The sequence below is a fragment of the Labrus bergylta genome, chromosome 6 (genome assembly GCF_963930695.1).
Source record: "Labrus bergylta chromosome 6, fLabBer1.1, whole genome shotgun sequence".
Classification (NCBI taxonomy): domain Eukaryota; kingdom Metazoa; phylum Chordata; class Actinopteri; order Labriformes; family Labridae; genus Labrus; species Labrus bergylta.
The window spans coordinates 6,861,421-6,888,666 of NC_089200.1; the positions used below are offsets into that span (position 1 = coordinate 6,861,421).

A 27,246-nucleotide genomic window follows, 5' to 3' on the forward strand; every position below is an offset into this window, starting at 1 on the left:
TTGAGACCAACACACAAGTAGGACCTTCAATGTGCCAAACCATGACTCAGATCTCGATCAGTCCACAAAAGATTCTCAGCCATCAATGAACCACAGACAGCTGGAAATAAAGAGATAAAGTTGATAATCAAGAAGTTTGAATAACATGAGCCCCTTGTTGCTGTCTTTATAGCTGCCTAGGGTAAAGTAAAGTATTATTAAACAGCAATTAAAGAAATAATCCTCAGTCACTTTTTTAAAACCAGCTTCCTGAAGATTCTGAACACAAAAAATGATTTGTTTTGTTTTTATACTTCTACAAAACATTTAATTAGTATTTACAGTATAAAATGAATTCATTAAAATGTCAATACCTCACATCAGTGTCTAGATGTAATACAATACTGTCAAACAGAACAATACTATACCATACTATCCCCTTTTCCATTTCACTATTAGCTCTACCAATTATTTAGCCAACAAGCTATAACTGTTCAGTCTTGTGATAACCTCTTTGGTTGTTTTTTTTTTTTCTTTTTATAATAGGTACCATGAGTTGGACATCAACAAAAGCCTGAAGGACAACCTGAGTTACAAAACACTGATTGAATATCCTGTGCTGCATGTTGTGCTAAGAGACCAATGGAAGAACTATCCACTGAAAGGACCAGGTAAAAAAAAAAAAAAAAAAAACTTTGTCCGTCTTTAAATGTCAAAAAGTCTGTCCTAATGCTAGCTTCTGCACCAACACTAACCCACTAAGTCTTCTTTATTTGGTGAATAATAATTTCTTTATCACCATTTTGTCCTTTTGGTTCAATCATTAGCCATGTTTTCTGTTACTAAACGAAAGGGTGGATACACCACTTGAGTCTAAAGCCTTCAAAGCCCCAAAACGTCAAACCCCTCTCCACTTCCCCAATTCCAGCAACATTGTATCATGTTCTGCTTTCTCCAGCTGAGACTTTGAGACTCCCTGTTCCCTTATTTTTCACTATGGCAACATGCTACCCCAACGGAAACGAGGGTGTTCTGCACAGCATCACACACACACCAACTTAACCTCAACAGTGACCGTGTCCAAAAAGAGGATCAAACATGACTTACTGTTGGACAGTGACTTCATGAACTGACAAATGACAGAAGAAGAAAAAAGAAAAGAGAAAACACGACATCAGTCTGTTTTTCGTCTCACCTCTTTGGCACTGTCTTTTAAGTAAGGATGTTTTGAGCCAAGAAGAGCCATGATAAAGTACTGGTACTAGTGCACATCATGAAGTAGCAGAAAGCATCAAAATGTGTTAATCTCAGTGGTGTTAGTATACTAAGTAAAGACCACCCTAACCCAGTATCATGACACTCTCAGACCCAGACAGGCTGAATGACGAATAAAGTAAATTTAGTCTGTGTGTGTGTTTTCAGTGATAAGGCCTTGGTGCCACAATGTTTTGCTAAAAATGTTAGCCATCGAAACATCCTGATAATTGTACATGCCACAGCCTGGGAAGCTGGGCAGGAAGTGATAAAGAGCAATCAGACACTGTGGCAGTGGCTTTTCCACTGAGGTTATAGAAATGTTGCTAGCAGGCTCAGACCAAACAGCCTGCAGCCGGTCACTGGTCTGGTTTGAAATACATGACTCTCCCTTTGTTGTCTTAATGACTATGAGTCAGGGTCTCTTTAAAGACTTTTTTATCTAGCTGTTCATGTTTTATTCCTTTTGTAGCCCCACTAAACAAAATATGTAAACCATTTGGGCGATTGCATATTTATCTTACTGAGCTTTTTCAATGTGGCCAAACCACTCGATATAGCCAGCTCAGACTCTATTAATACTTAATGATGAGAAAACAATATTATCCATCTGAATAAATAACTAAATGACTAAAATAAATCCTCCATTCGGAGTGCGATTAAGCTAGTTAGCCTTCTTATAAACGCAAAGTTAGGTTAGTTTCTGAATCGAGGAGATTAGTTTGAACAGTTAGAAAACACTTTGTGGGACATTCAGTTCAACAGTTCCTGAAGGAAAGGATTTATGCAATACAACAACTTATTCTCTTACCTCATATTCATTTTGTTTAATGCTTTTAGTAATGCTCCATTCCCAGGATGAACGGTTAATGCGAGGCAAGCTGCTTTTTAATTGTGTTCTATTACAGCACTGTAGAGAAGCGGTGAATTACGTTAATATTTCATATTAAAGGCTCAGCTGGATAACCATTTTTTAGGATGCAGACACAAATATTCTGGCCAAAGCGTCTGAGGTCTAAAGTGAATTAACCTCAAGTGGACTGTTGGGAGATTATGTTGGGGAGTCGGGTTTATTACTCATAGTTATCCTTTTTACAGTAATTTATTCTTCTGCCTTTCTTCCACGTTCTCCAGTCTTTGTTGCATAACTAATTGCGCTGCACACTGCTTCATCCTGAGTCCCGGCATGAAACCAAACTGTTACACCATCATTACTGTCCTTCTCTGTCTCTCCACATAGTTTCAGCATGACCCCAGCTCTGCTCTACCCTTTTCTGTTTTAACTTAACACTCAGATCTCCAAACATATTCAAACGTGACGAAAGAATTGACTGTTTTATACCCTAACTGGGGGCAATATTGTTTCAGCTGATCCTGCAACAGCCTGTGGTAGTTTAACAACAAAGAGCAACAAGTTGGTCCAAGACAAAGAGGATGTGACCAAAGTTTCACCATCCAAAGAAGGGACACACAACCCGGCTGGTACCAACATCTGGACAGAAACCCCTGAGACAAGCCCTGAAGCTGAACCGCCAAAACAGAAGAGGGCCAAGAGAGAGTTAAGCGAGGAAAAACTAGAGGAGGGCGAGATCATGGACAGCAACGATGAAGAGGAAAGAAATGCAGACGAAAAGACCCCATGTGACGTGAGCTGCAATGGTGACAAAAGCCCTGACGTGAATAAAGACTAACCAGCAGACCATGTGGTAACTAACGACTGTATGACTAAACACATTGACAGCAGCAGGGTATAGAAAACGACTTTTCTGGTTCAACCGATGACAAGTCAGCTTCCAGAGAGAGCGCTGAGGTCGGCATGACTAAGGAGGACGCTGTGAAAGAGCTGGAGCCTGTTCAGACCCTGTCACTGTCAGGTTGAAAATGAGTCAGCGAGCGCTGCCGACAGCCGGGGATCGGAATGATAATGCCCAGATGTTCACAATGAAATAAATGAGGAGGCAGACATATCTGACAGGAAGCCATCAATCATTGGACCAATAGAGCAATCCAACCTGACAGACTTTCAGTTTCTTTTCTATCTTTCTATCTGGTCTTTTTTTTTTTTTTTTTTACAGAGACTGTTTTAACTAGAAGAATGATCATGATACCTTTATATCAAACTATGTATAAAATATTCTCCATGTTTATGTTAGATCTGTCTGTTAACATACTTTCTTAAATAAATACTTTTTTTGGAAACATGTTAGTATTTGTGTTACACTGCTGGAAGGCTGTGCTGGTGAAACTAGTATCCAATACAACAAGAAGTACTATTTTCAGTATTCTCATCTATATTTATGATGAACCTCTCAAACTGTATTACATAATCTTCATCACACAGACTTTGTGACAGAAAACCAATTATAATGATCTAAAAGCCCGTATTTGATCAATGGGTATTACACATTACATTTACATTTCAGATGTTCTGGAGCTTTGGAGTCTCTTCATTTTGCTCAGTATGTTCATCTTGGCCCTGTTGTAAGACTGGAGTCCCATTTCCACCAAGCAGTACGTTTCGGTTCGGTACAATACAGTACACATTTACTCAAGTTTCCCCTGTCATAAATTGGGAATGGTACTAAATTAACCAATCCATATCATCCTACTTTTTTGCTACCCTTCTTTTGGGGTGCTAAGCGTACTGATCCGACCCTGAAGGGTAGGGCTTGACTCAATGCAGTCCATTGATTGGTCAAAAAAAAAAAAAACGTCGCAGCATTAGCGGATATTAAGTACAAAAACCAAACATGCCACCATGTTTAAATCCCATGGATTTCCAAAGAGTCATTTTAAGGCTGTAACATTGCCCCATGGAAGACCTGTGAGTTGCAGACATTTCTAGGCTTCATTGATCTTTGTTTACTGTGTTCAGCAATTGAATTTATGGGCTGACTACACTATGTCAAGCTGCTATACTGTCACGCTATTTCTTAGCTGATGTGGCTATCGCAATCCAGGTTCAACCTCGCCTACCAAGTAAAGGTATGGTTGGCTTTTGGAAACACCAGCAAGATCAGAATATACCATAACAAACTGTACTTAACCAGACCACTTGGTGGAAACGGGGCTTATATGGTCCAGAACACCAAATACATAAACCTTAAAGAGACAGGTTTTTTTGTTGAGTTGTCACAATAGTGAAACTCTTAAGATGACACAGATGAGAAACAACATGCAGATAAAGAGCATGAGATATTTCAACATTGTGTAGGGCTTTTTACCCTGTATGTTTTTTTTTTCTGATTAACCTTTTATCAAGCTTTTAAACCCTTTATTTCATAGAGACTTGAACCCCTAAACATTGTTATATTCACATGCTTCATTAACATAAAAAAACATTCAAATACAAATTGTTTGATATACGAGATCAATTCAAAGTAATGTAACATCAATCAAATCCAAAGAATGAAGTAAAAGGAGAATTAGACGATGGCATCCTTCAAGAAGATTGATTAAAAATGGACTTTAAAAATACGTTTGCGTCTGTGCCTGCACAAATAGTGATGCAATTAAAAGAATCAGTTAGAGAGGTATTTTAACCCCTTAACCCTTATTATGTCCTTCTGTTGACTATGTTTTAATCGAAAGCAGCCCCCTTATTGTGCCTTATTAACTTTGAAGTCCAACAAACTTCTCCTTTTTTTTTTTAGGCTAAAGTAAAACCATTAGTCTCATTTTTCCATCAGCTCATAAACGTTAATGTTGACATGCTCGTTTTTTTTCCTGACACCTCGGGGTGTCTCCCTGTGTGAATGTTCTCGCACATGTGGTGCCTGTGTGTATCGTATTCTTACCTAATGTTGGTTTATTACGACAACGAGAGTGCCAGTAATAACTGACAGTGAGGCTGGTTGGTCCAGCCTGTGTTTATAGATGTGTTTTTATAACCTCTGCTAACCTCTTTTGAGTGTTAACCCCTCTGGATGGGCGCCCTTTGATGTCTAGGCTGTAATGACGCATTTTCCACCATTTTGCAGTCAGAGGCAATGATCTCACATCTCACTGCGCATCCCTCTGTGAGGCATGACGCAGGGACCCCAAACTCATTTACCCCTCGGTCTTCGTGCAGTTTTAATGTCCAGTTTTAAAGCTTCGCCCCTCCTTTTGGACCGTGTGCTCATAGAACATCCAGCTAGGCCCTTATTCATGTATTCATTGTTTGATAGATAAACGTTATCCAAAGCAGTTCTCATTCTTTCCTACAGAAATGTTCCATGAAGCTTTTTTTTCATCTTGTAAAAAAAACAATTGCAAAAAGTACAAACACAGGCTGACAAGTTTCAGAGAACCGTTAAACATTTCAGGAAATCTGCTTATTTCTCTTTTGCCCAATAGTCGAAAAAAAGATTAATATTAACTCCCATACAGATTCTGGAAAAATGAAGAGACCCCTTTTAAATAAACTCCCAAAAATGTTGGAAACCTTAGTTTGGTCAAATATTTCGCCCCTTTAATAATACTGATTGGTGTTGTTTTATATATCGTTGGAAAGCCTGATTAGTCATCTTTACAACGAGGTATAATTTGGAAGGATTGTGCATTCCAAAAATGTTCCAAAATGTACTCTTGAACTACTAATTTAGAGGTTTGTGTTTGAATAAAATGACATTTTTTTTAGGTGTTTTCAGCATTTCTCCAAACTTCCAAATACAATATTCCCAAAGGTATTATATTTGCAGAAAATGACAACTGGCAAAAAAAAAAAAAATCAGAATACTAATCTTTTAACTCAGTGGAGTAACCCGGACATATTGTAGACAACATGTTTTTATTCTTTGATTTGAAGACTTACCTCTAGTAGGACCAGAGAAAGAGATATTCTAGCAGTGGTTACAGCAGTTGCCAGCTGTATCTGTAAAATCAATGCTACAACCAGCAGCTTCTTAGCTTAGCCTAAAGAAACTTCTGGTTCTGTCTCAAGGTACCAAAATCCATCATCAAATCAATCATTGGACAAGGGATGTTTTTATTACTCTTTTTCACTTTTTGTACTTTTATGTACTTAAAAATAAAATATATATTATTTGTATTACTTAGCTGAAGAGGTGCTGGTACCCAGATTATATCACCAGTCAGAGTTGGATTTTCTGGTTCCCCATCTTTATGCCAGACTAAGATAACTATCTGCCTGTCCATGCTTCGTATTTCCCATACAGATGTGCTGCGTCACTCAGGCAGGCAGAAATGGTACTGTGAGGGGCCTCCTCATGCCACCATCAGTAGTAAGATATGTTACCAATTTTGACAGCTAATAGAGAAACAGTTCAATAATATTCATTATCTCTTGTTAATCCAGCATTAGAAACAGAGTGCTTGAATATATGATTCAGTTAGAGCAGGCTGCTCCACTGTTCTACAAAGAAATGTCACATAGCACCAACCAATAAATATAAACCCTCTGCAGCTTTCAGATCTACTCGTTGAGTCACAGCTTTGCGTGTTTTCTGTGTTGAATTACCACCCATTTTATTTTAGCGGCTTTCTTAATTTTCTATCCCAATAAAGTCACTCAATGCGACCACACAAAAGCTCTGCTGTTGTTTCTGCTTGCTGTTAAAAGTACATTTGAGCTGTTTTTAGTCCGTGGAGAGCACAGTCATTGGAAATAATTCCTCCAATTGAAGTTAAGTGCCCTTTGAAATTTCTATAGCTGGTTTGGACTTAATTAGTCTTAATTTGGTGGGCAGGGCTTGATTGTGCTGCGTGCAGAGCTGCTCGTTTTATGAGAGCAGCTTTGGGACACGGCTCTGAAGTGGTGGCTTTATCCAGAAACAGGCTAATGTTAGCAGAACTCTGAGTCAGGAGAGGCAGGTACTAAAACACAACATCATGTTTCCACATCCTGATGTCATGCTTATTCACATGGCACACAGAGAGGGTGGCATTAGACACACAAAGAAGCATTTATAAAACAGAACCTCTTACATTCACATAAAACTGTTCAAAACTGGACCCTGAATCTGGAGTTTTGCATTTCTATGTCACAATTTTTGAATTGGAAACCACTTTGGCTGATCTCACTCTCACACATAGAAAAACACAGCTGAAGAGGAGATGAGGTTTTCTTTCACAGATATTTAATTGGCAGTTCATTGTCCAGCTCATCCGATGACAGTTTTTGTCTTTGGTAAACAAAACACCAGCTCAGTTTTTGGTGATTGCTCTGACTTATTCCCTCGTTAACTCAAACCACATGACGCATGTTGGAGAAACCCCATTTTTGTTTTAGAAGACTTGAATATACACTGGGTGTGTAATCCTCAAATAAGTAACACAACACTCTTTATACAGAAGCCCTAAGTGGGCATGTCTGCATACATTTGACTGACTCAATTTAACTGTGATAACGATCATTTTGTTCGGTTTCCTTGACTTCTGGAACTAATATATCTCGTTTTCTGAAGATAGCAATGCTGATTCTCCCATCATGAGCTGATTTCACTTGTTTTCTTATATCTCGACTTACTTTGTCACTCAAGTTAACATAATCATTTTCTGGTTATCTACAAAGAAAAAACTATAGCCTAGTTATTGTTTTAGGCCAGACTATAATCATATGCCATGCTGCCATCGCCCACATTAATGAGGTAAGTTAAGCCTATTTCCATAATTGTGATGTTATGTGATTTTGCAACCCTGGGGATGTGAGATAAATAAGTTCAGATCTCGAGAAAACAACACGGAAATCACTCATTATCATGGGAAAAACTGAGTAAATAAATAAAATGTATCCATGCGTGTCTGTTGACAGATTGATAGAAAGAGTAATTGGCTGATTGAACTCATCCTGTTCTAAGGATTAACAAACTTCATAGGACACTTCATCACAAACAGACCGGCAGTGTTGTCACTGCAGTCGTCACCTTGGAGACCGATCCCCTGTAGGGGTTGTTAGCAGGAAGTGATTCACTTGTTCCCTGATGGTCTGGTTTCTGTCAAGCTGACAGTCCAAACCAACAGAGCCTGCTTGTTGTCTGTTATTCTTTTACTATCAGCCCGGAGTGATCATGTGAGCTCGTTTTTTAGAGCACCTGTCATTGTCTCCCGAGATGTTCTGGTTCCATTATTGAAGCTGTGTTGTCCAACGTGTATGCATAGCTGAACAATTCTTATTCGCTATATATTGCTTTCTAAAGTCAAAACAGAGCAACAGATGATCCCAATAACCTGAAACAATCAATCTAATGTCAGCTCTTATTTCCCAGAAGTATACCTTAAATTGCACCTGGCTGACATAATGCTATATGTCATATTGCATTCATATACAAGCAAAAGCCTTGCAGCCTAAACTGTAATATGCTTTTTGCTTTCAACATGGTGTTTCTATGGAGTGTGAAAGCTCCCTGATGTTCTGAATGACCCTTTTTATTCTTTGAGATATGAATTCAGGAGAAATATAAAGACATCAAATCAAAAAGATGCTTACTGTTCTTCCTTCATATTGAGGAATACAGGAATATTGTTTTAGGCATCTCAATGGACATTATCTTGACATGTTAAATTTGGGAATAAACCATAGGGGTAGCTGTGGCTCAGTTGGTAGAGTCGGTTGACTCCCAACCGGAAGGTTGGTGGTTTGATCTCCTGTAGCCACACAAGTCCTTCGGCAAGACACTTAACCCTGAATTTCTCCCGCTGCTTTGTTGCCAGTGGTATGCATGTCAATCAATCAATTATTCTTTGTATAGCGCCAATTCTCGGGATAATACTTTTAGAATAATTGATTGATTGACATGCAAATGCAGGGATTTCTCATTTGTATTCTTGGCGTTCCTGTTGTCCACACTTCCTTGCCGCTGAGGAGGAGGTCGGAGCAGGCCGTGCATGAATGAGGACGGCGGTGGGGTGGCTAGGAAACTGGCGGTGGAGGGGATGACACAGTCCGAAGGTAAAGACTGGTCGTCGGACGGTGGTTGAGGGACGACAAAGTCCGATGCATGTGTTTGAATGGGATTAGTTTCTTCTGATGGTCACTTTACATACCCTCTTTTCTGTATTGTAAAAGCGCTTTGAGTAGTCAGAAGACGAGAAAGGCGTTACACAACCTCAAGTCAATTCACCATGGAGCAGGTATAGAAATGTTGTAATGGACAAAAACACCCATGTCCTGACATTTTTCATTCTCATGCAATATGCTTTTTTTTAATGTAGTGATGTATGGATGATGGAGTAGAGCAGTCTGGTAGAAGAGATAATTTGATTTAAAAAAAATAAGATAGCAAAAATGCAATATCCTGAATGTCATCATGTTATTCCTTATCATCCATTCTGCTTGATCTGTCAAATTGTATCCATACAATCTGTCATCAAGACTTCTTAATATAAGAGCACGTGTGTGTGTGTGCGCTTACTTTAAAGAGGTCATATTCTGCCCTTTTTGGGGTTCGTATATTTAATCTATGTACCTACTAAAGTATGTTCACAATAGCTAAAGTTCAAAAAAAGTGTCTGTTTTCATGAACTGCCGCTCCATGCACCGGCTCGCTTCTGACTCTCTCTCTAAGGCTCTGAAGTGCCCACGTTCAGAGTCCCCACGTGTGCCAAGTCTGATCTGATTGGTCGGCCTGTCAGCTCTGCCGTAATTGGTCAGTCGCTCAACACGGTTCTCAAAAATGTCCCGCCCCTTTTACCATATTGGGAATGCAGCCACTTTGGCTCCGAGGGGAGCAAAAACATTAGCACCTTAGCACTACTGTGCTACCGCAGGCTACGGCATATCGTGGGCGTGCTACAGCTGCTGGGCTTGCCACAACGAGCCAATGGACTTAGATCAGTGATCTCACACTGACAAGAGGGGGGCTAGAACCGAGCGTTACGTGCAGCTAATGCTACAGCTAACAGGAGGACGTAGGAGAAGCTGCGTTTCCACAGACTTCGAATTTTTGCACATAGATGTGCCTAAACATGCACAGGACACTTGGAAAACACACTAAAGAGCATATAAAACCAGAAAAAGCAGAATATGGGCCCTTTAAATTTACATCTGGTTCTTTGCATGTTTACTTAATTACAGTTTGTGACAAGGGAAGGCCAGCAGGCACTTTTTAACTGCTCTTAGCTAAAGCCATAGTTGCCACTCATTAGCTTCATTCCCATGGTACTACCATTGTCCGCTCTAAAGATCAAAAGATGCAGAAGAAATCAGAAACCGTGTAACATAGGAAAGTGTGTGGCGTACTCTATTATGACTAAGGCCGAACGAGCCTTTATGCTTTTACAATAGTGGAAACTCAGGCTGCAATTACCCAGCATGAGTCCGACAGAAGAAGAGGAAAATGCATCACTCTTGTCACTTAATGTTCCATTGGAACATCAGCAGAATCCTGATCCTTTGGCCAACCACTGCTGAAAGGTTTAACTCACATTTTTTATATCCTAACCAAGAGCATTTTGTTTTATGACTTCAAATATTGTGGTCAAGTTTGAAATGATCTGTAAAAGAAATAAATATAGCTATTGTGCTTTTATGTGACCGACATTTACTGAAAATTGAATTGTCAAATGTGAGCAACAAGGGAGTCCGTCATTTGGAAAGCAGTGGTCACAATTTTCACTCTCTTTTATTGTTTTGTTTTAAGGTCTCCCTGCTTTAAATTAACTTCATTTGGTTTTATTTAACATATGAGAATGTGTAAAGACAGTCAGTAGACATAAGGGACTATTTAAGTCATAGAGTACAGTATACTAAAGTGTTTTAAGTTTGAATTAAGCTTTATTTAGTTTAAACTTGATTTAACACTCACCTTGTGTTGCATGCTAGGTCAGTATTAAAAGTGGGTTATGCATTTTTTGTTCAAATCAGTCATCATGTCCTCACCATGTTTTGTTTGTTAGCTTTTTTGTCTTTTTGTCTTTTCTCCTGAGTCAGTCAATAAACATGATGATGATGGTTAAATTCTGCAAGCTGTCCATTCTTTCTGAGCTGAAAAGAACCCAGTGTCCGTGCACATCCCTGCCTCTGTAAAGAGAAAACAAAAAGTTGCTCGGACCATGCCACAAAAAAACGCTTGTATACCGTTAGTAATCGTTGGCCTTCATGCTCTGCACTCTGAACTCTTCAGCTGGCTACTCTTCATCTTCCGCATCATTGCCCATGAAGAACTGAGCTACACCTTGACAGTTCTTGAAAAGGCTTCTTCTACTAAATCACACTTTGTCTCCCTTTGTGTCTCTGTCTGTAATTTTGTGTTTTTGCTGCTGACAGTCTTGGCTTCTCCCTTGGAAAAGAGATTCTTAATCTCAGTGGGACGAACCTGGTTAAATAAAAATAAATACTTAGACTGAATAACTCACAGGCAGCAGACGCTTTTTATTTCACCAAAGTATTTATTATTGGTTACAGTTGGTTCCCTGAAAATGCCCCTCAATGTGTTTTTGGTCCAGACCATCTGTAAGGAAAGCTGGATGCTGATGTGTTTAAATCATCTTTCAACAGAATTTCATACCCTAGCTTTAATATTATGCTTTCTAAAAACTGTGTTGGGTTTACACTAACTAGACTTTAAGGTTGTCACAGTGTCAGATGTTTAATCTTTAATATTATTCTAGTAAAAATCAAACAGTATTGATGCCTATGTTGGTACCAAGGCAACAAAGACACAAGCGCTTGGCACCAATTGTTGAGTCATTTATTGTTTTTGATGTGCCAGAAAATGCAGGCAAACTCCTGCAAACAGTCCAAATACGTTGGTTCCAACTTATTTGTGCAGCTTAGACAGTGATCTATCTCTTCACTTAGGGTGGCTTTGGGTAAGAATATGACTAAAGATCTGAAGTTTTCTTAAAGCATCGGTACTTTTCGATGATATCCATCATTTAAATGACAGAGATTGAATCTTTTTGAAAAAGTGGTATCGACAAGGTTGACAACTTAACTACACTTAAACTTCTTGTTAAAGACGTAGTCCACCAAGAGGAACGACGGGGCCAGTAGCAGGAGAGAACTGGAATAAGACACCACATCTGCACTTCACACCTGTTAGTGTCCAGGGGTCATGTTTGTTTTCAGTGATATTTCACATTTGGATAAAATCGTCAGAGTTGAATAAACAAGCTCTTAGTTTAATGCCTCCTTAACATTTTGAGGACATTGAAGGCAGAATGACAGTTTCTGATAATGTGATCTCATTGTTCAACAATAGACAAGCAGCATATGCCAACATTAGCTCAGTTGTTGACGGCATCTGCCCCCTCGGAGAATATTAAGTCGAACATTGTCTTTAGACGCCCAAAGATTCTGCTCTGACTCTTCCATCAATGCTCGGCTTGTTTGAGAGGAATAATCACCTCAGTAGCCAGCAGGCCTCTGGAGACAGACTGTACACTCCAACAGCCTGGGAGGGGATGCTTTACTCTTATGTAATTACAGATGTGGATGTGCAGGGTGTGTCTGAGCAGTTGCATCACTGTCACTGTTGTGTGTGTGTGAGTGTGTTTGTGTGTGTGTATGTGTTCATGCTGATTTATACAAGAGGGTCCCACACCCTTTAGCTAATCTTTGACATCACTTTGTTACAGTGAGATATAAAGGGGAATATACATGTTCATTCCAATACAAAAATAAAGACATTTGTTGCTGCACATGTTATTCTTAAAACCTTAAAACGTGCAGGTGTATCAGGTGAGAGGGTTCAGATATGCAGGATGCTAGTTGCTATCTTGTCCAGCAGATGGTGCCTTTTGCAACAAGCGTCTGCCTCTGCATGTGTACTTGGTGGCCAGCCTCTAACCCTCTTTTTACTTCTTCCCCACTGGTTCCTTATAACAGTGAGTATTAACCTGGGGTTGCAGACAGGGGGGTTGTAAAATAAGCTTACATCAGTCGCTCGGCAGCTTCCAGCATGTTGCAATGGCCACTCTCAGTCCTGTTTGCTTCTGGTTACACAGCATTACGTAGTGCTTGATGAAGCTTTAATGCTAATGTCTTTGTCATATAAACACTTTTTTGGGGTTCGGGGGAATGAGGTAGTCTCTGGGTGATATAATTGCAGGGGGTGCATGTGAGCGTGATGGCTTTTACAGGATTGTGCGCCGTCTTGGCTGCGACCACACAATTTCTCACAAAGCATGGTGAGATCTTTTGGAGCTGAAGGATTGTGGCCCTTGCCGATGTGCTTTTTATGTACATTCTGCTACGGATGATCGGAAACACAAATCGCATAACATGCAGGTGCCGTTACATAACCAAGTTAGCTGCATTGTGTTAACAAGACAAATGACAGTCTCATTGCATGGCACTTTCAAAACTCTGCAGATGTATGTTTTCTTCTTGAGGAAGCCACAAAAAAAAGGCAAAGAGCAAAAACAGGGCTCCCTGAAAGTGTAAATCTGGCTGCATGGGGTGGCCACACATCTTTGTGATTAGGTAAACCTCAGGAGCCTTTCATGTGAGCAATCTGTAAAACCTCAGTGGGCACATCCTGTGCGGTATGCAGCTCAATCAAAGGCAATGTGTCCTGCTCAAACCTCTTATTAAACACACTCGATCAACACTTATTTCCAGCAGCTAGTATGCAGGAATGTTGAGCAGGAGCTCCCCTGTAGCTTCAGATAGTTAGGTCTTTATACTGGTTGTTTGTGAGGAGATAAAATGCCTTTTTTTTTTGTGGAGTGTTTGTGTATATTTGGAAAATCCGCCGAGCTGAAGTGAACATGTTGCTCTGAAATATTTTTCCAACATCTGCCGCCCATCAGGATGTCTGCTTTCTGAGCCACTGCTGCATTCCTGAGCCGCTCCCTCTACCTGGATCAAAAAAGAAACCCTTCCCTGTCGTTGCCCCTGAGCTCTGCTCTCCTTACCCCAGTTCAGACTGTACTGGAGGTATTTGTACCAGGTGCAAGAATCTGCCATTAGACCCTCAAATAAAGAAAACATCCTTTCAGACTGATATTTATTTTTCTTTCTTCAAGCGCTGTTTGTGACAGTAGCAACACACAGTTTCAGAAGCTGGAAAACTGAACGTGGAGTTTCTATGACCACAGAAGAAACTATGTTACCCCTGTTTCCTGTCCTTCCCCTGCTTCTACCTCCGTAATAGTATTTCTTAACGCTTGTTAAAGTGAAACCTGGAAGGCAGACTTAATCCCTCACGACTTTGCGGGGCTGTTTACAACTGTTTAGCAGACCCCTGCAGTTTAAGAGCCAACGGAGGCCAATGCAACTAATTCTCTTCTAAAGGCAACTGCTAATGAATTAGGTCAATTTGGTATTGCCATGCTGCCGTGTGAAAAAAAAAAGAAGGTTCCCAGGGAATGCATTCTTTGTACACTGCCCATTGTATGCAATAATAGTCATTGTCCTTTCTGCATGGTGTCTAATCCAAGCCCATTCAGTGCAGCACTTAAGATTCTTGGCATACTCCCATACTCATTGCTACTTGTGGACTTAATCTCTTCCCCCCCCCTCCTCCTCTCTCAGAATCAGTCAAGTGTATGGCTTAGCTAGATCAAATGAAAGAAAGCTAGCCTGCTGCAGAATGGCATTCCAACACACACAAAGTCAGGAGAGAGAGCCTCTGAGGTTGTGTTATATAAGAAGGGACTGACCCTGCTCAGTGTCTGTCTGAGAATCTGTTGGCTCTACAGAATGATATAACAGGGGGATTTTCTCTGGGAATGGTGGCTTTAAACATCCTCCCACCCCCCCACCCCCACCCCCTGCTCCCCTTATGCATTCGAGCATTGTCCTTTGTGCTGTCCTGCAGACAAACTGAACCCAGACGGTGTCTTATTTCATAAATAAATCAGTTTTATTTGTAGCATATAAAATTAAATCATTTTTACAATTTATTCCAGTATGACACATAATATCCAAATAAAGAAGCTACACTTTTTTTCGATAAATAATATTAATAACAATAATAAAAACATTCATTCATCCTTTGACATGTTTCGCTTTGTCTTTTTTTTTTCATGAAAGGAGTTCAATAGCTGCCACAAAACATGAACAATTAATGCCCACGTCAGGAGGGAATGAAACCGCACACTTGTTAAACAAGTCGAGAGGCCGCATTTCGGTGTCTTTGTTCTTAAGATACGGGATTGGTATGCTAATTGAAGTTGCGCGTGTGCATTATCTACCGATGCACACACAAGTCTACAGTCTGTGTCATGTCTGATGTAAAGGATCAAAAATATACACAGTGAATTGATATCAGAGACTAACATAAATGTACAAATATTAATTACATCTTGCTCCATAACGAAGCTACTTTTAGATGCTCCATTAATACGAAGCGTTTCTTAGTTAAGAATGCTGCCGAGTCACAGCAAACAGTGCACTTCATTTAGTCCTCATGATGTAAGCCAACAATTCCTTGGGAATCTAGTTACAACAAGAAGCTGGTAGTTGATTTGATAGTCTTATTTACACCCCTGCATTCATCTTGACCGCCATTGGCCGCCAGTACTGCTGATGATGTCTTCCTTTTTGGACGTCGGCCGCCCAATCAGTCTCTGAACTTGTGGATGTCATTGGAGAGGCGGTAGAAGGGGTAGGAGGCTTCGTTGGCGTGGGGACAGTTGTAGGTGCACTTGCAGGACTCGATCATCATGATGTTCTTGTTGAAGGTCTCGCCGTCCTCGCAGCGGAACTTGACGCGGATGGTTCTGGTGTCGTGGGGGCTGCAGCAGCGGCCGTCCACGCAGGCGCCGCAGTACTTGGGCCTGTACTTCTTCAGGCTGGAGCAGCCGGCGTAGGTGAACTTCACCGGCTGGCTGGACTTCTTGGTCCGGCTGCACTTCTTTCCTTTCTGCAGAGCAAACAAACAAGAAGATTGAGATTAGTCTTGCTACTCAAGCCCAGTTAAAATGATGCATTTTCAGGTGTATGCATGCCTCTTATCACATCAAGCACTGGTGCCTCAAGCTTACCTTCAGACTGGAGTAAGGGGACTGGGTGCATGGCCGCACTTCACAGATTCTCGTCTCTTTGACCAGCTTGCACTCGCTGTTGTTGTTGGTGACTCTGGTAGAGATCCCCGTTCCACAGCTCTTGGAGCACTGGGACCAGGGTGTGGTTTGGACGATGCACTTCTGGCTGTCAAACATGTGGACTTCAGGCTGTGATCTGAATGCTGTCAAAGGAAGAAAGAGGGAAAACATGAGCATCTTAGAGTCCTGCATATTTTAAGACCTTATGAATATGTCTAAAGAAAAGAAAAAATTCCAGGAATAAGGGTCAACTTTCTTACCTGGAAGAGATTTGAGTCCTCCCTTGACGACAGTGATGAGCTCGTTCCTATTGGTGAGTTCTCTTTCCGACTCATCAGTCAGCATGTCTTTGCCAAAGATCTTCTCCAGGATGTCTGTCTGCTTGCCATCGTCACACACCCACTCTTCACAGCACTGGCCTGCCACCTTGACCAGCCTTGGGTTGGCACAGCCCAGGTTCGGCAGGGAGAGCTCCTGCGGGCACAGCGGGACGCACCCCACCGCTCCGTCGATGCATGTGCACTGGTGTTTACAGTTGGGCTGGAAGCTCTCTCCGTTCTGATAGATCCTGCTGCTGTACTCGCAGGGTCGGCCCTCTGACTTGGCTGCAAAGGGGAGAAGAAAAAAAACAGGGGGAAAGGAATGTTATTCTTTCCTGCTCGGCTTTGGAAAAGTCTGCAGAAGACATCACATGGCTGCCAGGTAAGGATCAGTTAAACTGTGAAATTCTTGAGGCTGCCTGAGGAGTCTTTTTTCCCCTCCACAGTCGGCTGTCTGTACTGTGAGTTTAGTCTAAGTTTCCTTCTATCTGCATTCCACAGTGTTGAAATCACACAGCTTCCCATACTCCTAAATCAACCCCCCCCCCCCCCCCCCCCCTTATTTCAACTAGAACCTTAGGCTAGTTGAAAAGCATAATCATCTCAAACTGAATGGTCTTTCAACATAGTCCAGAATAACTAACCCCATATTTGAACAAAAACTTAAAAGAAAAAGCATGCACATCTGTAGCTGGAGGCTTTTTTTTTTCTCTACATACCTCGGCAGATGCCACGAGTAGTAGCAGCAGCAAAGCTGGCCCCAAAGTTACACTCCAGCCCTTTGGTGTGGTCACAAGGCTCAGTCAGGCTGCAGTCCTCGTTCAGCTGCCTGGCGCAAACTTTGCAGCAGCCGCAGCCGTCCAGGACGACGCTCACGCCGGGTGCGCATTTGGGCATCTCCAAGGGACACTCACACACGGAGGGGCAGGAGGAGGAGGAGAGGACCTAAACAACCAGCAACACAATCTTTCGTTAAAGACTGAACTTTTTTTTTTTTTAACTCCTGCCTCAGCAAAAGTTTAGTAAAAACTCTCAAAGAAACTTCTGCTCCCTCTCCTTAGAATATAAAAACAACAAGAAGGTTTCTCATTCAGACCGAAGAAGAGGAATAACTCACCAAGTTTAGGCTTCCCAGGAAGGTAACGACAACAATAAGCGTCAGCATCTTTGTTAAATATCTTCTACGCGTTTAAGGAGGAATCCTGTGCTCTCGGTTGTACAAAAAAAAAGTAGGTAAAGTGTGTCTTCGGAGGAGTCCTTAGGTTATTCCCTCGCTCGGTCGGTTTGTTTGCTGGTAGTCTCTGCTGTTAGAGGCTCCTTTTAGAGAAGTTGAAGCTCTCGGTAAAGCGCTTGCAGTCTGCTGAGGTCCAGCCACCTCCGGACTTTTATAGCGTAGTGGGAAGCTGACGTCGTTCCTGGGCTGCCTGCTGAACTGTTCCCAAACTATGCCAGGAATGTTTCTCGGCGCATTTTCCATCCAAGACCTAAGCTCCACCCTGTCTAAAACCTTTCTCTTTTTTTTTTTTTCGCTCTCAAATGGATTTTTCCCCCCTGGATCCCATCTGAACACACTTTTCCGTCTCACATTTTTTTTTTCCCCCCTTCTTGTTTATCCCTCCTTTCATTTTCTTCCTCTTGCTCGATTCTCACATCTATCAACTGTGGTCGAAAAACTCCACTACTTCTCTGTAGAAAAAGTGAAGATGCTTTTTTTTCTGTCACTTTTAGAACCTGTGTTTCCTCCCTCTCCTTACTTTATACACAAATGACTTAGATGACATCATTTGGTATTCTTGGTTTCAGTGACGCGTTCTTTTAAAACAGTTCATCCTTGTGTAATCTTCTTTTTAAAACAAACCAAGGAATATGGTAAAACAATACCACAGTGTCAAAAGTATGATTAACTTAATATAAACGTATTACAGCTGGTCATATGTGCTACTTTGTTCCGTGTGGCATGATGTCATTTTTTTGCGCGTAAACTTGTTTTTAACGATGAATGCACTTTGTTGAATTCACATTTACAGCATGATGCAGTGGCCACGTTTTTTTTTTTTAAAAGGTGTCTTTGGGTCTAAAGGTGTGGGTAGAAATACGTTTAACAGTGTCTATTTCTGGCTCTCCTGCGCCTTTATTTCAGAGGAGCTAAGCGTTTCCAGATGCGCACCAGAGCTCAGACGTAACAGTATTGCCATATTTGGTATGGCAGTAGCCTACATTATTAACATATTTCTCTCCCTTCGGCCAGCAGACCACAAAGCATTCCTGACAGCTTAAAGTCTTGTTAAATATGTTCTTCATGCAGGGAAAATTCCTCTGCGTTCATTCCTTGTGGCAATTTGACTTTTTCACGCAATCTGTCCATCACGTTTGGAGGTGGGGGGGGGGGAGTGGGTCCCGTTGTAGGTAAAGTGATCCTATTTTCCACGAGAGATGTTGTGGTGTTAGTGGGGGGAGACAGATACTTACTCTTTGTCTCTTTTTTTTTTTTTTGGTCAGGGGTCCCAATAAGTCCCTTCCACTGACATTTTTCAATGATTCCGATAGATGAAAACTTTTTACCAGATGGAAACGAAGTGCGTAAAGACGCAACATAAAGCCAATATTATCGCCTCAGAAGATGCCAAAGGAGACATTCTGCTTGAGGTGCAGATGCTTTATTTGTGTTTTATAGGGATCGGACACTTCCCTTCTCTCTCTCCCGTGTAGCCTCGTGTAACTTTGAACATGACGATAAACAGAGGCAGCAGCACAGAACAAGACGACTGGAGAACCTCTCCGGTGAGTTTCCCCTTCGTTTACTTTTCTGCGTACTTAAGATGAGTTATGAATCAACTTTAACCTGAGAAAACCTCTATTATTATTGTATTATTTTGTATAAATGTGACTCATGACGCCCGAAATGAGTCGTAGAGATAATAACATCCGTTTAACAGAAGTGGGTAAATAACTTCTAATTGTTTTTTTGCGCATCATTCGGTGCCCGATGTAAATCCTTTTTAAACCAAAAAAAAAAAAAAAGTTTGTAGGCGTCTACATTCAGTCTGAGTTTAATTAGTGAAGTTATGTAAATTAAATAATTACCTTCTTTTCAGGAATTACAGATTATTTGAAATATATTATTCGTATTATAACATTATGAGTAGATCTGTGTGTAGTCTGCGTCTGCGGAAAGAATGCAGACTGTGGGTGTGTGCAGACTTTTTGGACAGGGGGTGTGTCTGAGTGAGCACATGTGCAGAGCTCTCTTGTGTGTATTCCCCAGTTATGCTAATGCATGTGTGTTGTCTTTGTACACATGAACATCGACCATTTAAGACTTAAAAGGGGGCATTTCATTGATTTTTAACATCAACATTCAGTTTACTCCTCTTGTCAAGTAGAAAGTCCGCTTTCAAAGGTCTCATGAGGAAGCTTAAAAGAAAGAAAGAAAGACAATGTTATTGCCTTGTATGGGGCTTAGAGGAAGACACATATTTAAACTGTGAGTCAGCATTAAAATCATGGACATGGAGTTTAGGGAGAAGGGCATTAGCATGGCTTAGAAAAGATCATATTGATTTTATTATAGGAAATGCTGCATCTGGTCAATTTGGAGCTGAAAGTCTGGATCCACTAAATTAACAGTAAATTGCTGAAATATTCATTTCTGTCTGCTTGGATAGCAGGTCTTATGTCATGCTGTCTTTGTTGACCTTTGGGCTTTCGTGTGTGTGTGTGCATGCAGCATGTGAGTGTACGTGTGTGTTTATAACTGCATGTGTTCCAGCTATAGGAAACAGTGTTGTCATTGTACGTCAGTGGAGAATAACATGCAGTAATTGTCGTTCCTTTTCTTACGCATTCACTTCAGGAAGTCTTCAGAAAAGCTGGACACGCGTCTACTTGTTGTAATTACTCTGGCATAATAGTTTCCATCCAGTTTGTCTGAGAGCCCCCCGGTTACACACATGGACTGCAAGACACACTCCTTTGCACCCCCTAAAAAAAAAAATGTGGAGGAGGTTTCTCTTTTTCACCGAGATGACTATTGTGCCTCACAGCTTTTGCAGCGTCTGTTTTCAGAGCTGTTTTCAGAGCCTCCAGCTGGGATGCTGAGGAGATCTCACTGTTCACCAAAGTGTGAGAGATGGTGTGCTGCATTGTGGCTGGATGTATTGGAAAAAAAAAAAATCTTTGTCAGATATCACCAGGAGCTCTCACATCGGAAAGGAGAGAGAGCCGGGTTCCGGAAAATCTGCTGCCTTTTAAGTTCAAGTGACAGATGGAACAGAAACCGGACGGCCTCGCATGTTTAAACAGCAAATTCCATTGTGTAGTATTCAAGATAAATGTCATAACTGGTGTGCAGTTTGTACTTGTAACACTTCCTCTCTCTGTCAGCTCATGGAGCAACAGGAAGTCTGCTGAGTTATGGGTCCTTTTTTGTGTGAACGGGGGCAAAGATGAGGCCAGCAATAATAAAAAAAAAGAATAAAAAAAACACACAGTCGAGTTTGAAGAAAAGTTGATCCGACCAGTGCAGGAAGGAAGAACTCTCTAAATCACAGATCCACATGATTTTTATTGGATTTGTTTTGTCTGTAGGTTTTGCCAATTCTTTGAAAGAGAAAAAGAGGGAGAGTCGATGTGTTCAGCCATATTGTCTTTGTTATCTTGACTTAATGAAATCAAACAGGTCCTGAGAGAGGATAGCTGTTTTATAATCTTGTTAACGCGCAATTCCTTCATATCCTGGATTGTATAATTTTTTTCCCCAAAGAATATTGGGGAATATTTGGGACAGTTTATCCTTAGAGCTGCAGAGAGCACTTTTGTCCTTGAGACAAGTCCAAATAATTACGAAATATTCTGCTTTCTGTTCGTCCCTGTCAGTGTTGCGTCAATGCAACCAATACTGTAGTACACCTTCCGTTTGAAGATCTCCAACCATGGGTTTAGCATGCTGTCAGATGGGGTCCCCTTACTGAAGTTTCCTACTGTCATTGCAAAATGTGCACATTATGGGTCGCTACTTTTGTTCATATTTTGTTAGCCGTCTGGGGCCCCCTACTGGTCTGAGGCCCCCAAGCAGTTCCCTACCTTGCCTGTTGATGAGCAGCGCTTCTGATTCACCAAGTTTTTGTGATATTCTTACACCAAGAATCTGTTTTTAACAGGATTGTAGTCAGTGCTGAGCTGAAAAAATAGCAAATAAGATGACGCTTGAGATGCTTTTTGTATACTTGTGTCTGCAAGGCAATGCTAACTTGGCAAGACCAATGAAGAAGCAATTCGCTGTGCAAGAAATGCATTTGTGCGGGGGCACTAACCGTGAAAAAGTAGGCCTTGTTTTCCATCGAGGAATACTATAAAAGACATATTCTGCAGCTTTACATGGTCATCATCTCCTTGTTATTTTGCTACTGCATCAGAGCTCTGTGAAGTCCAAGACAAATTTCCCACTGGGACAATAAAGTTAATCTTAATCTTAAAAATACTAATTTCAGTGTTGTTTTTCATTCAGTGTGAAAAAAAAAAAAAACACGTCTCCACAGTGAACATTTTTGGAAATTGTGAAAAATCGAGAATGTGAAGGGAAATCATAGTATCCAATCTGATGTGGAACAGAACCTCTTTTTAGATCTTGCCAAAAAATGTGAAAACCTGATGTGAAGCAGAGAATCAGCGACAGGCGAAAAAGAGAACATGGTATTCTGGTTCTTTGAATAGGGTCAGTTAGCATTCACATTATGTTCTCTTACTGTCAGAAATGTGTAAAATTAAAAAGTCTTTCAAAAAATGACCAAAGAAGAAAGAACACGCTCTTAATCAATAAACCATGATGATGAAAATAAAAAGTCTGCCGTGTCTGTGCAAATGAAAGAAAAGAAGTTCGTTGAGCAATGCTTTATCTGATTCTCACACACATTATCATGAGTGGAGTCGCTCAGTGTAGCCCGGTTATTATTGAGTGATGAGGGAATTAAAATCAAGGTTTCTACTTGTATGTCTTGTCAACGGCCACATATTTCCTGTGATAGAACTGTACTTAAAGGACAGGAATATAGATAGTTTCTTATTGTACATACGTTCTGAGGAAATATGAAACTAATAGAAAAGTCCTGAACAAAGATCAATTTCCTACAATTGAGTAGGAAAAAGTCACAAATGCATGAATGCGATTGACTGACCATCGTCTGCAGAGGCTAAACTCATGAACGTGAGCGGTGACAAAGGGGTCGGGTCAACCTCACATGCTTCTTTGCTATTGGTCAGGGCTGTGGCTGCTGATCATCAATCAAAAGTTTAACTCAAAATGAAGCAAGGATGAATATGTTCTCTCGTTTTGCCATTTTGATCAAATTGAATGGAAGTTTAATGCATTGAATTGTGTGCAGGTGTCACCATTCTCTACACAGTAAATATCGTAAACTACTTTCAGACATGGATTTTATTCACAGTTGGTGCACTAGCAGGGCGCCAGCAGGGCACAGAGCAGACTGTATGTCATAATTAATGTAAGAAAAGAACCTCACGCCCTTTTGTATGCATCAATAGTAGCTATTTTCCTATTTGGTTTGATTGAACTGCACTACCCAGAATGCTGTTTTGACAGCATAGCTAAATTACTCCCTGAAAGCAACAGTTCATAACAATATGTAACACTACATTTCTGTCTCTTAATGTAAGATGTTTTGTTCGTTGATGTTGGATGCAGTGCAATCCATCTGAGCTGATATCGAAATGTTTACCCCCCCCCCCCATCTGGAAACAGATGTGATCATCTTCCCTTTCATTCCATCACTTTATTTTCTGTGGTATTTAGGTTCATAAACTGCTTCGCTCCGTGCACCTGTGTAATCATGCACGACTTTGTCACTAAAGACGTCTGGGATCTCACCACGAGTTCAATCATACCAGACAAAATATGAGCCTTTTGGTGCTGCTTCATCTGCAGCTGGGCGGATCGCGTCTGCTTTTCACTCCTTTCTTTTATAGCCGCTGCAGAGAACCAGCCAGGTGTGCTCAAAGTGTGAGGGCTTTCCCCTCGTCTGGAGTAACCCAAATTCCTCAGCATGGAGGGAGAGAGGAGAAGAGAAGAGGGTCTTTTCTTTGGCCACGTCGTTCCATGATGAGGAATGATGGAAAAAAAAAAAAAAGAGAGAGGTCTTGGTGTGGGCAGGTGTTAGCATTGGGAGGAGGGTGGTGGTCCTGGCTGGAGTGGAAAAAAAGGAATGTGGGGCTCCTGGAACCTCCTGGAATGTTTCGAGCAGTCGGGGATAATTGAGTGAATTTGGAACAAGAAAAGACAAACCGAGGTCCCGCGGTGGAAGAATGTGCTTCTGGGACGTCTGAAGAAACATTCCATCCGTTCAGACGGCTTCAGCGGGCCCAGAACCTGCCTCAGATGGCACCATAGGGAATATAACGCTCCTTCCTGCTCCCATGCCCACAACACACACTCTGACTAACACAGACTTTCCTTTCACACTCTTCATACCTAACACTTCTCACACTGCAGGACAAAACAGGCATTCTCTTTGATGTTTGTCTTTTGCCCTTTTTAAGGTTTGTCTGCATCATTTTTTTACTAAATCTGCCAAGACTTAAGCCGTTACACATGGTCTCAGTGTTCTCAGGTGCAAGAGCAGAGATGTGCCCTCAGTCAGTCTCATAACAACTGAAATGAAGCTAACATGAGATATACAGTGGTGTATAAATGTCCTAATGGTTTGTCTTTATGATCAAGACATGATAACGCCCTTTGTTTTTGGGCAGCTTTGAGTCAGGCGGTAGATTCAACCGATTCATCCAGAAGGTGGGGGGTTCAATCGCATGTCCGATTTGTCCTCGGGCAAGACGCTTTACCCCAAGTTGCCTCGGCAGCGGTGTATGAATTTCTTGTATGAGTGGGATTAGTTAAAACGGATGGACACCTTACACAGCAGCCTCAGCCATCAGTGTGTGAAGGTGTAGGTGTGTTCAAGCGCTTTGAGTAGTCAGAAGACGAGAAAAGACCATTTACCATTTATTATCCTCGTCTGTAGAGAATGTTATCCTTTTCTCCTAGCTGTTCACATCTTGGAAATGTTCCATTACAAATGCATCATTTACCATATCCTTCCATTTTCTGAGTCTTTTAAGCCAACCAGTTAAAGTAGACATGAATACAGGCCATGTCTTAATTCTATCTTGTACGATTTGATGATCACACCATGATACAACCTCAAATAAAACCTACATCTTCATATGTTAGCAAGTTGCATCACCTGAAGATGAGAACATGTTTGGCATCATGTTCCATACACAACCCCCTGACCCCACACTTAAAACTTTTATAATTGTATTTTCTATTTTTATATAACACTTTTGTATTCCCACCGTCTTTGCAAACGTTTTTCTTGTTCTTTGTATGCATCTAAACTTAATTTTGTGGAGAATAGACTCATCATTATTTGAGTTAAAAATCAGCAATGTTTCAATAAACTCTCGCGCTGTGATCATATAATTGCTTGATGTTGAAATCAATGCAGATCACAGTTTCATTAAGCTCAAACAGGATATCTTAGGTTATTATGTCCAGCCCAAAGATATTCAGTCCACTATCACATAAAATTAAGATAAAAGCTCACTTATCCACAAATTGACTGTGTCATTAGTTCCAACTAATGTTCCTATAGAAGCAGCCTTGCTACAGAAATGTTGAGGAATAAGGAATGAGGGAGAAATAATTGATTATTCTGCTGCAGTTTCCCCTCAAAGAGCATGAAGGAGTTAGACTTGCACACTCTGCCTCGCTGATCCAGTGTGAAATTGATTGAGCCACATGTTCAGTGTGCTCGGACTGTCACTTGTTGGGCTGAACGGCTCGTCGGCTGAACGTGACGGTCTGTGCGCGTCACAGCAGCGCCGTGGCTCGCCGGGAGACTGAAAGCAGGGGCTGACTGACACTGAATGTAGCAGGCTACTGTAAACAAAGAATCCAAAAACCCCAACAAACTAACAGGGAACAAATACGCGAGCAGGGCAGCAGATGGTTAACTGACGGCAGTTTCTCTCATTCATTCGCTGAGGGTGTTTTTTTTTTTTTTGGTTCCTTTTTGTCAGGTTTGAGCGTGCCAAGTAAAGAGAAAGCAAACAACAACAAAAAAAAAACATGGCTGGTTTAATGGCAGGCTTTGGTTATTACACCCACGCGATCGTCCGGGGAATCCCTGCGTCCCTGGTCAAAGAGGCGCTCCGGACCAGCCAGGCGGAGGTGGAGGTGGACCTCGCCAAGGCGCGGAGGGAGCACGACGCGTACGTCGAGGTCCTGAGCACGAGGCTGGGGCTGGAGGTGGTCGAGCTCCCCGCGGACGAGGAGCTCCCGGACTGCGTGTTCGTGGAGGACGCGGCGGTGGTGTGCGGTGACACGGCGCTGATCACCAGACCCGGAGCGGAGAGCAGGAGGAGAGAGGTAAGGCATGCAAAGTGTCAAATAATGTTATATACACACCGACATATTGAAGGAGAAAGTTGGAGAGACAGGCGTGTGGATTCAACAGCAGAACGAAAGATGGCTCATAACAAGTGACAGACTGAAAGTGAAACTCCAAAAAAACAAAAATATGTCTCTTCTTAAAGAGCTTTCCCTCAAAGTCAGCTTTACACTTCTCTTAATATTCACTCCAGATGTGTGATGCCGAGGTTATACCTTCATGCAAACGTCTTTGAAAGTGAAGTTGGCCTTACTCCTCAGCAGGACATAAATATCACTGATGAGATCACGTTCACTTTTTAATGTGCGCCAGCCCCATACAAAAGAATTAGGATGATAGGTATGAGGCAACGCCCATTTAAGAGAGGACAATGCCTTCTTCCATGCGTTAAGTGCTCATTCAATTTGTCTCAGGGTGACATTTATGGTGCACACATTATCCCTGTCTTGGTAGTTATTGGTGAATTTATTGCCTCATGTCATTTCATATTGTTTAAATGTCAAATGAAGTTGTCCAAAAATGTTTTTTTACTCATAGCTGGCTGACTAAGATCACATTTATCTAAAAAAAAATAAAAAATAAAGACATGCATGTAAGGAACTGTGAGGCTGTTATTTATCTTCAGTCTTGACAGTTTTTTAGAAAGAGACAAACAGTGTGTGTCCTGGTTGCCTAGTGAGAGTATAGCTTCAATGTAGGGTTGCCGTGTGTGTGTGTGTGTGTGTGTGTGTGTGTGTGTGTGTGTGTGTGAGAAAGTGACAATGAGAGGGGACGATAGGACGGCGCCTGTGAAAGCCCCTGTCATTTCACATCAGAGTCACTTTACTGTGTGCACTGGTGCTAATGGTCCCCGGCCTCTCTGGCAGCAGGGTTATTGATTAGAAAGCTCGGCGCTGCTCATCACATTCAATTATTCTGAATGTAGCACACGTTACGTTTGCATGCACATGTTTGCACTGCCATTTAGCACTCACATATTTTTATGAAAAAAAAAACCCCAGCAGTGGTTTGGTTGTCGTCTGTTTGGTGCTTATAGGGGATGTCAGCTGTGATAAATGGAAAATTGGCAAAGTTTGAGTTGTAAGACTTAAAATGTTTGCTGGATTGTCAAAAATCACACGTGGATTGTTTGAGTGGAAGTGCTGACCTGCTGGATTAGGAATAAATTGCATTTATCCCTTTTTAAATGCAGATATCGAACACTCGTAGAAAAGTTATACAATGAAGACAAAACTGCATCATCGCTTGACACTCTGGAGAGTGATAATGCTTGCTGTAATCCATAAAGCACACTCTGG

At 41.3% G+C, this 27,246-nt stretch overlaps 3 protein-coding genes across 4 annotated transcripts in view; 2 read left to right on the forward strand and 1 right to left on the reverse strand.

The window, feature by feature from the left end:
• The window catches only part of znhit6 (zinc finger HIT-type containing 6), a 34,480-nt gene extending 31,035 nt beyond the window's left edge, over positions 1-3,445 (forward strand). Inside the window, exons 9-10 of the mRNA XM_020633704.3 lie at positions 526-650; positions 2,602-3,445. Coding sequence (XP_020489360.3) covers positions 526-650; positions 2,602-2,924 — 448 coding nt within the window. The 3' untranslated portion in view covers positions 2,925-3,445. The remainder of the gene's footprint in view (positions 1-525; positions 651-2,601) is intronic.
• An 11,517-nt stretch (positions 3,446-14,962) lies between these two features.
• Positions 14,963-17,883, reverse strand: ccn1 (cellular communication network factor 1). The gene is made up of 5 exons (XM_020633744.3): positions 17,605-17,883; positions 17,207-17,432; positions 16,428-16,772; positions 16,108-16,310; positions 14,963-15,986 (listed from the first exon to the last, which is right to left on the reverse strand). The coding sequence occupies exons 1-5, from the start codon at positions 17,650-17,652 to the stop codon at positions 15,684-15,686; spliced, it is 1,125 nt and encodes a 374-aa protein (XP_020489400.1). The 5' UTR covers positions 17,653-17,883; the 3' UTR covers positions 14,963-15,683.
• Positions 17,884-18,997: 1,114 nt separating this feature from the next.
• The window catches only part of ddah1 (dimethylarginine dimethylaminohydrolase 1), an 89,928-nt gene continuing 81,679 nt past the window's right edge, over positions 18,998-27,246 (forward strand). The window contains exons 1-2 of one of the 2 annotated variants that reach the window (XM_065955647.1): positions 18,998-19,268; positions 25,578-25,926. In XM_065955647.1, coding sequence (XP_065811719.1) covers positions 25,627-25,926 — 300 coding nt within the window. In that variant the 5' untranslated portion in view covers positions 18,998-19,268; positions 25,578-25,626. Of the gene's footprint in view, positions 19,269-25,350; positions 25,927-27,246 lie in introns of those variants that run through there. The other variant, XM_020633741.3, reaches the window with a different exon arrangement.

Bases quoted from the DNA above. Each gene is read 5' to 3' on its own strand.
- ccn1 (XM_020633744.3), bottom strand. From the start codon at position 17,652: ATGCTGACGCTTATTGTTGTCGTTACCTTCCTGGGAAGCCTAAACTTG. The intron at 16,773-17,206 runs GTATGTAGAGAA...TCCCCTTTGCAG, and splicing joins TACTCGTGGCATCTGCCGAG to CCAAGTCAGAGGGCCGACCC. The intron at 16,311-16,427 runs GTAAGAAAGTTG...TTCCTTTGACAG, and splicing joins AGGACTCAAATCTCTTCCAG to CATTCAGATCACAGCCTGAA.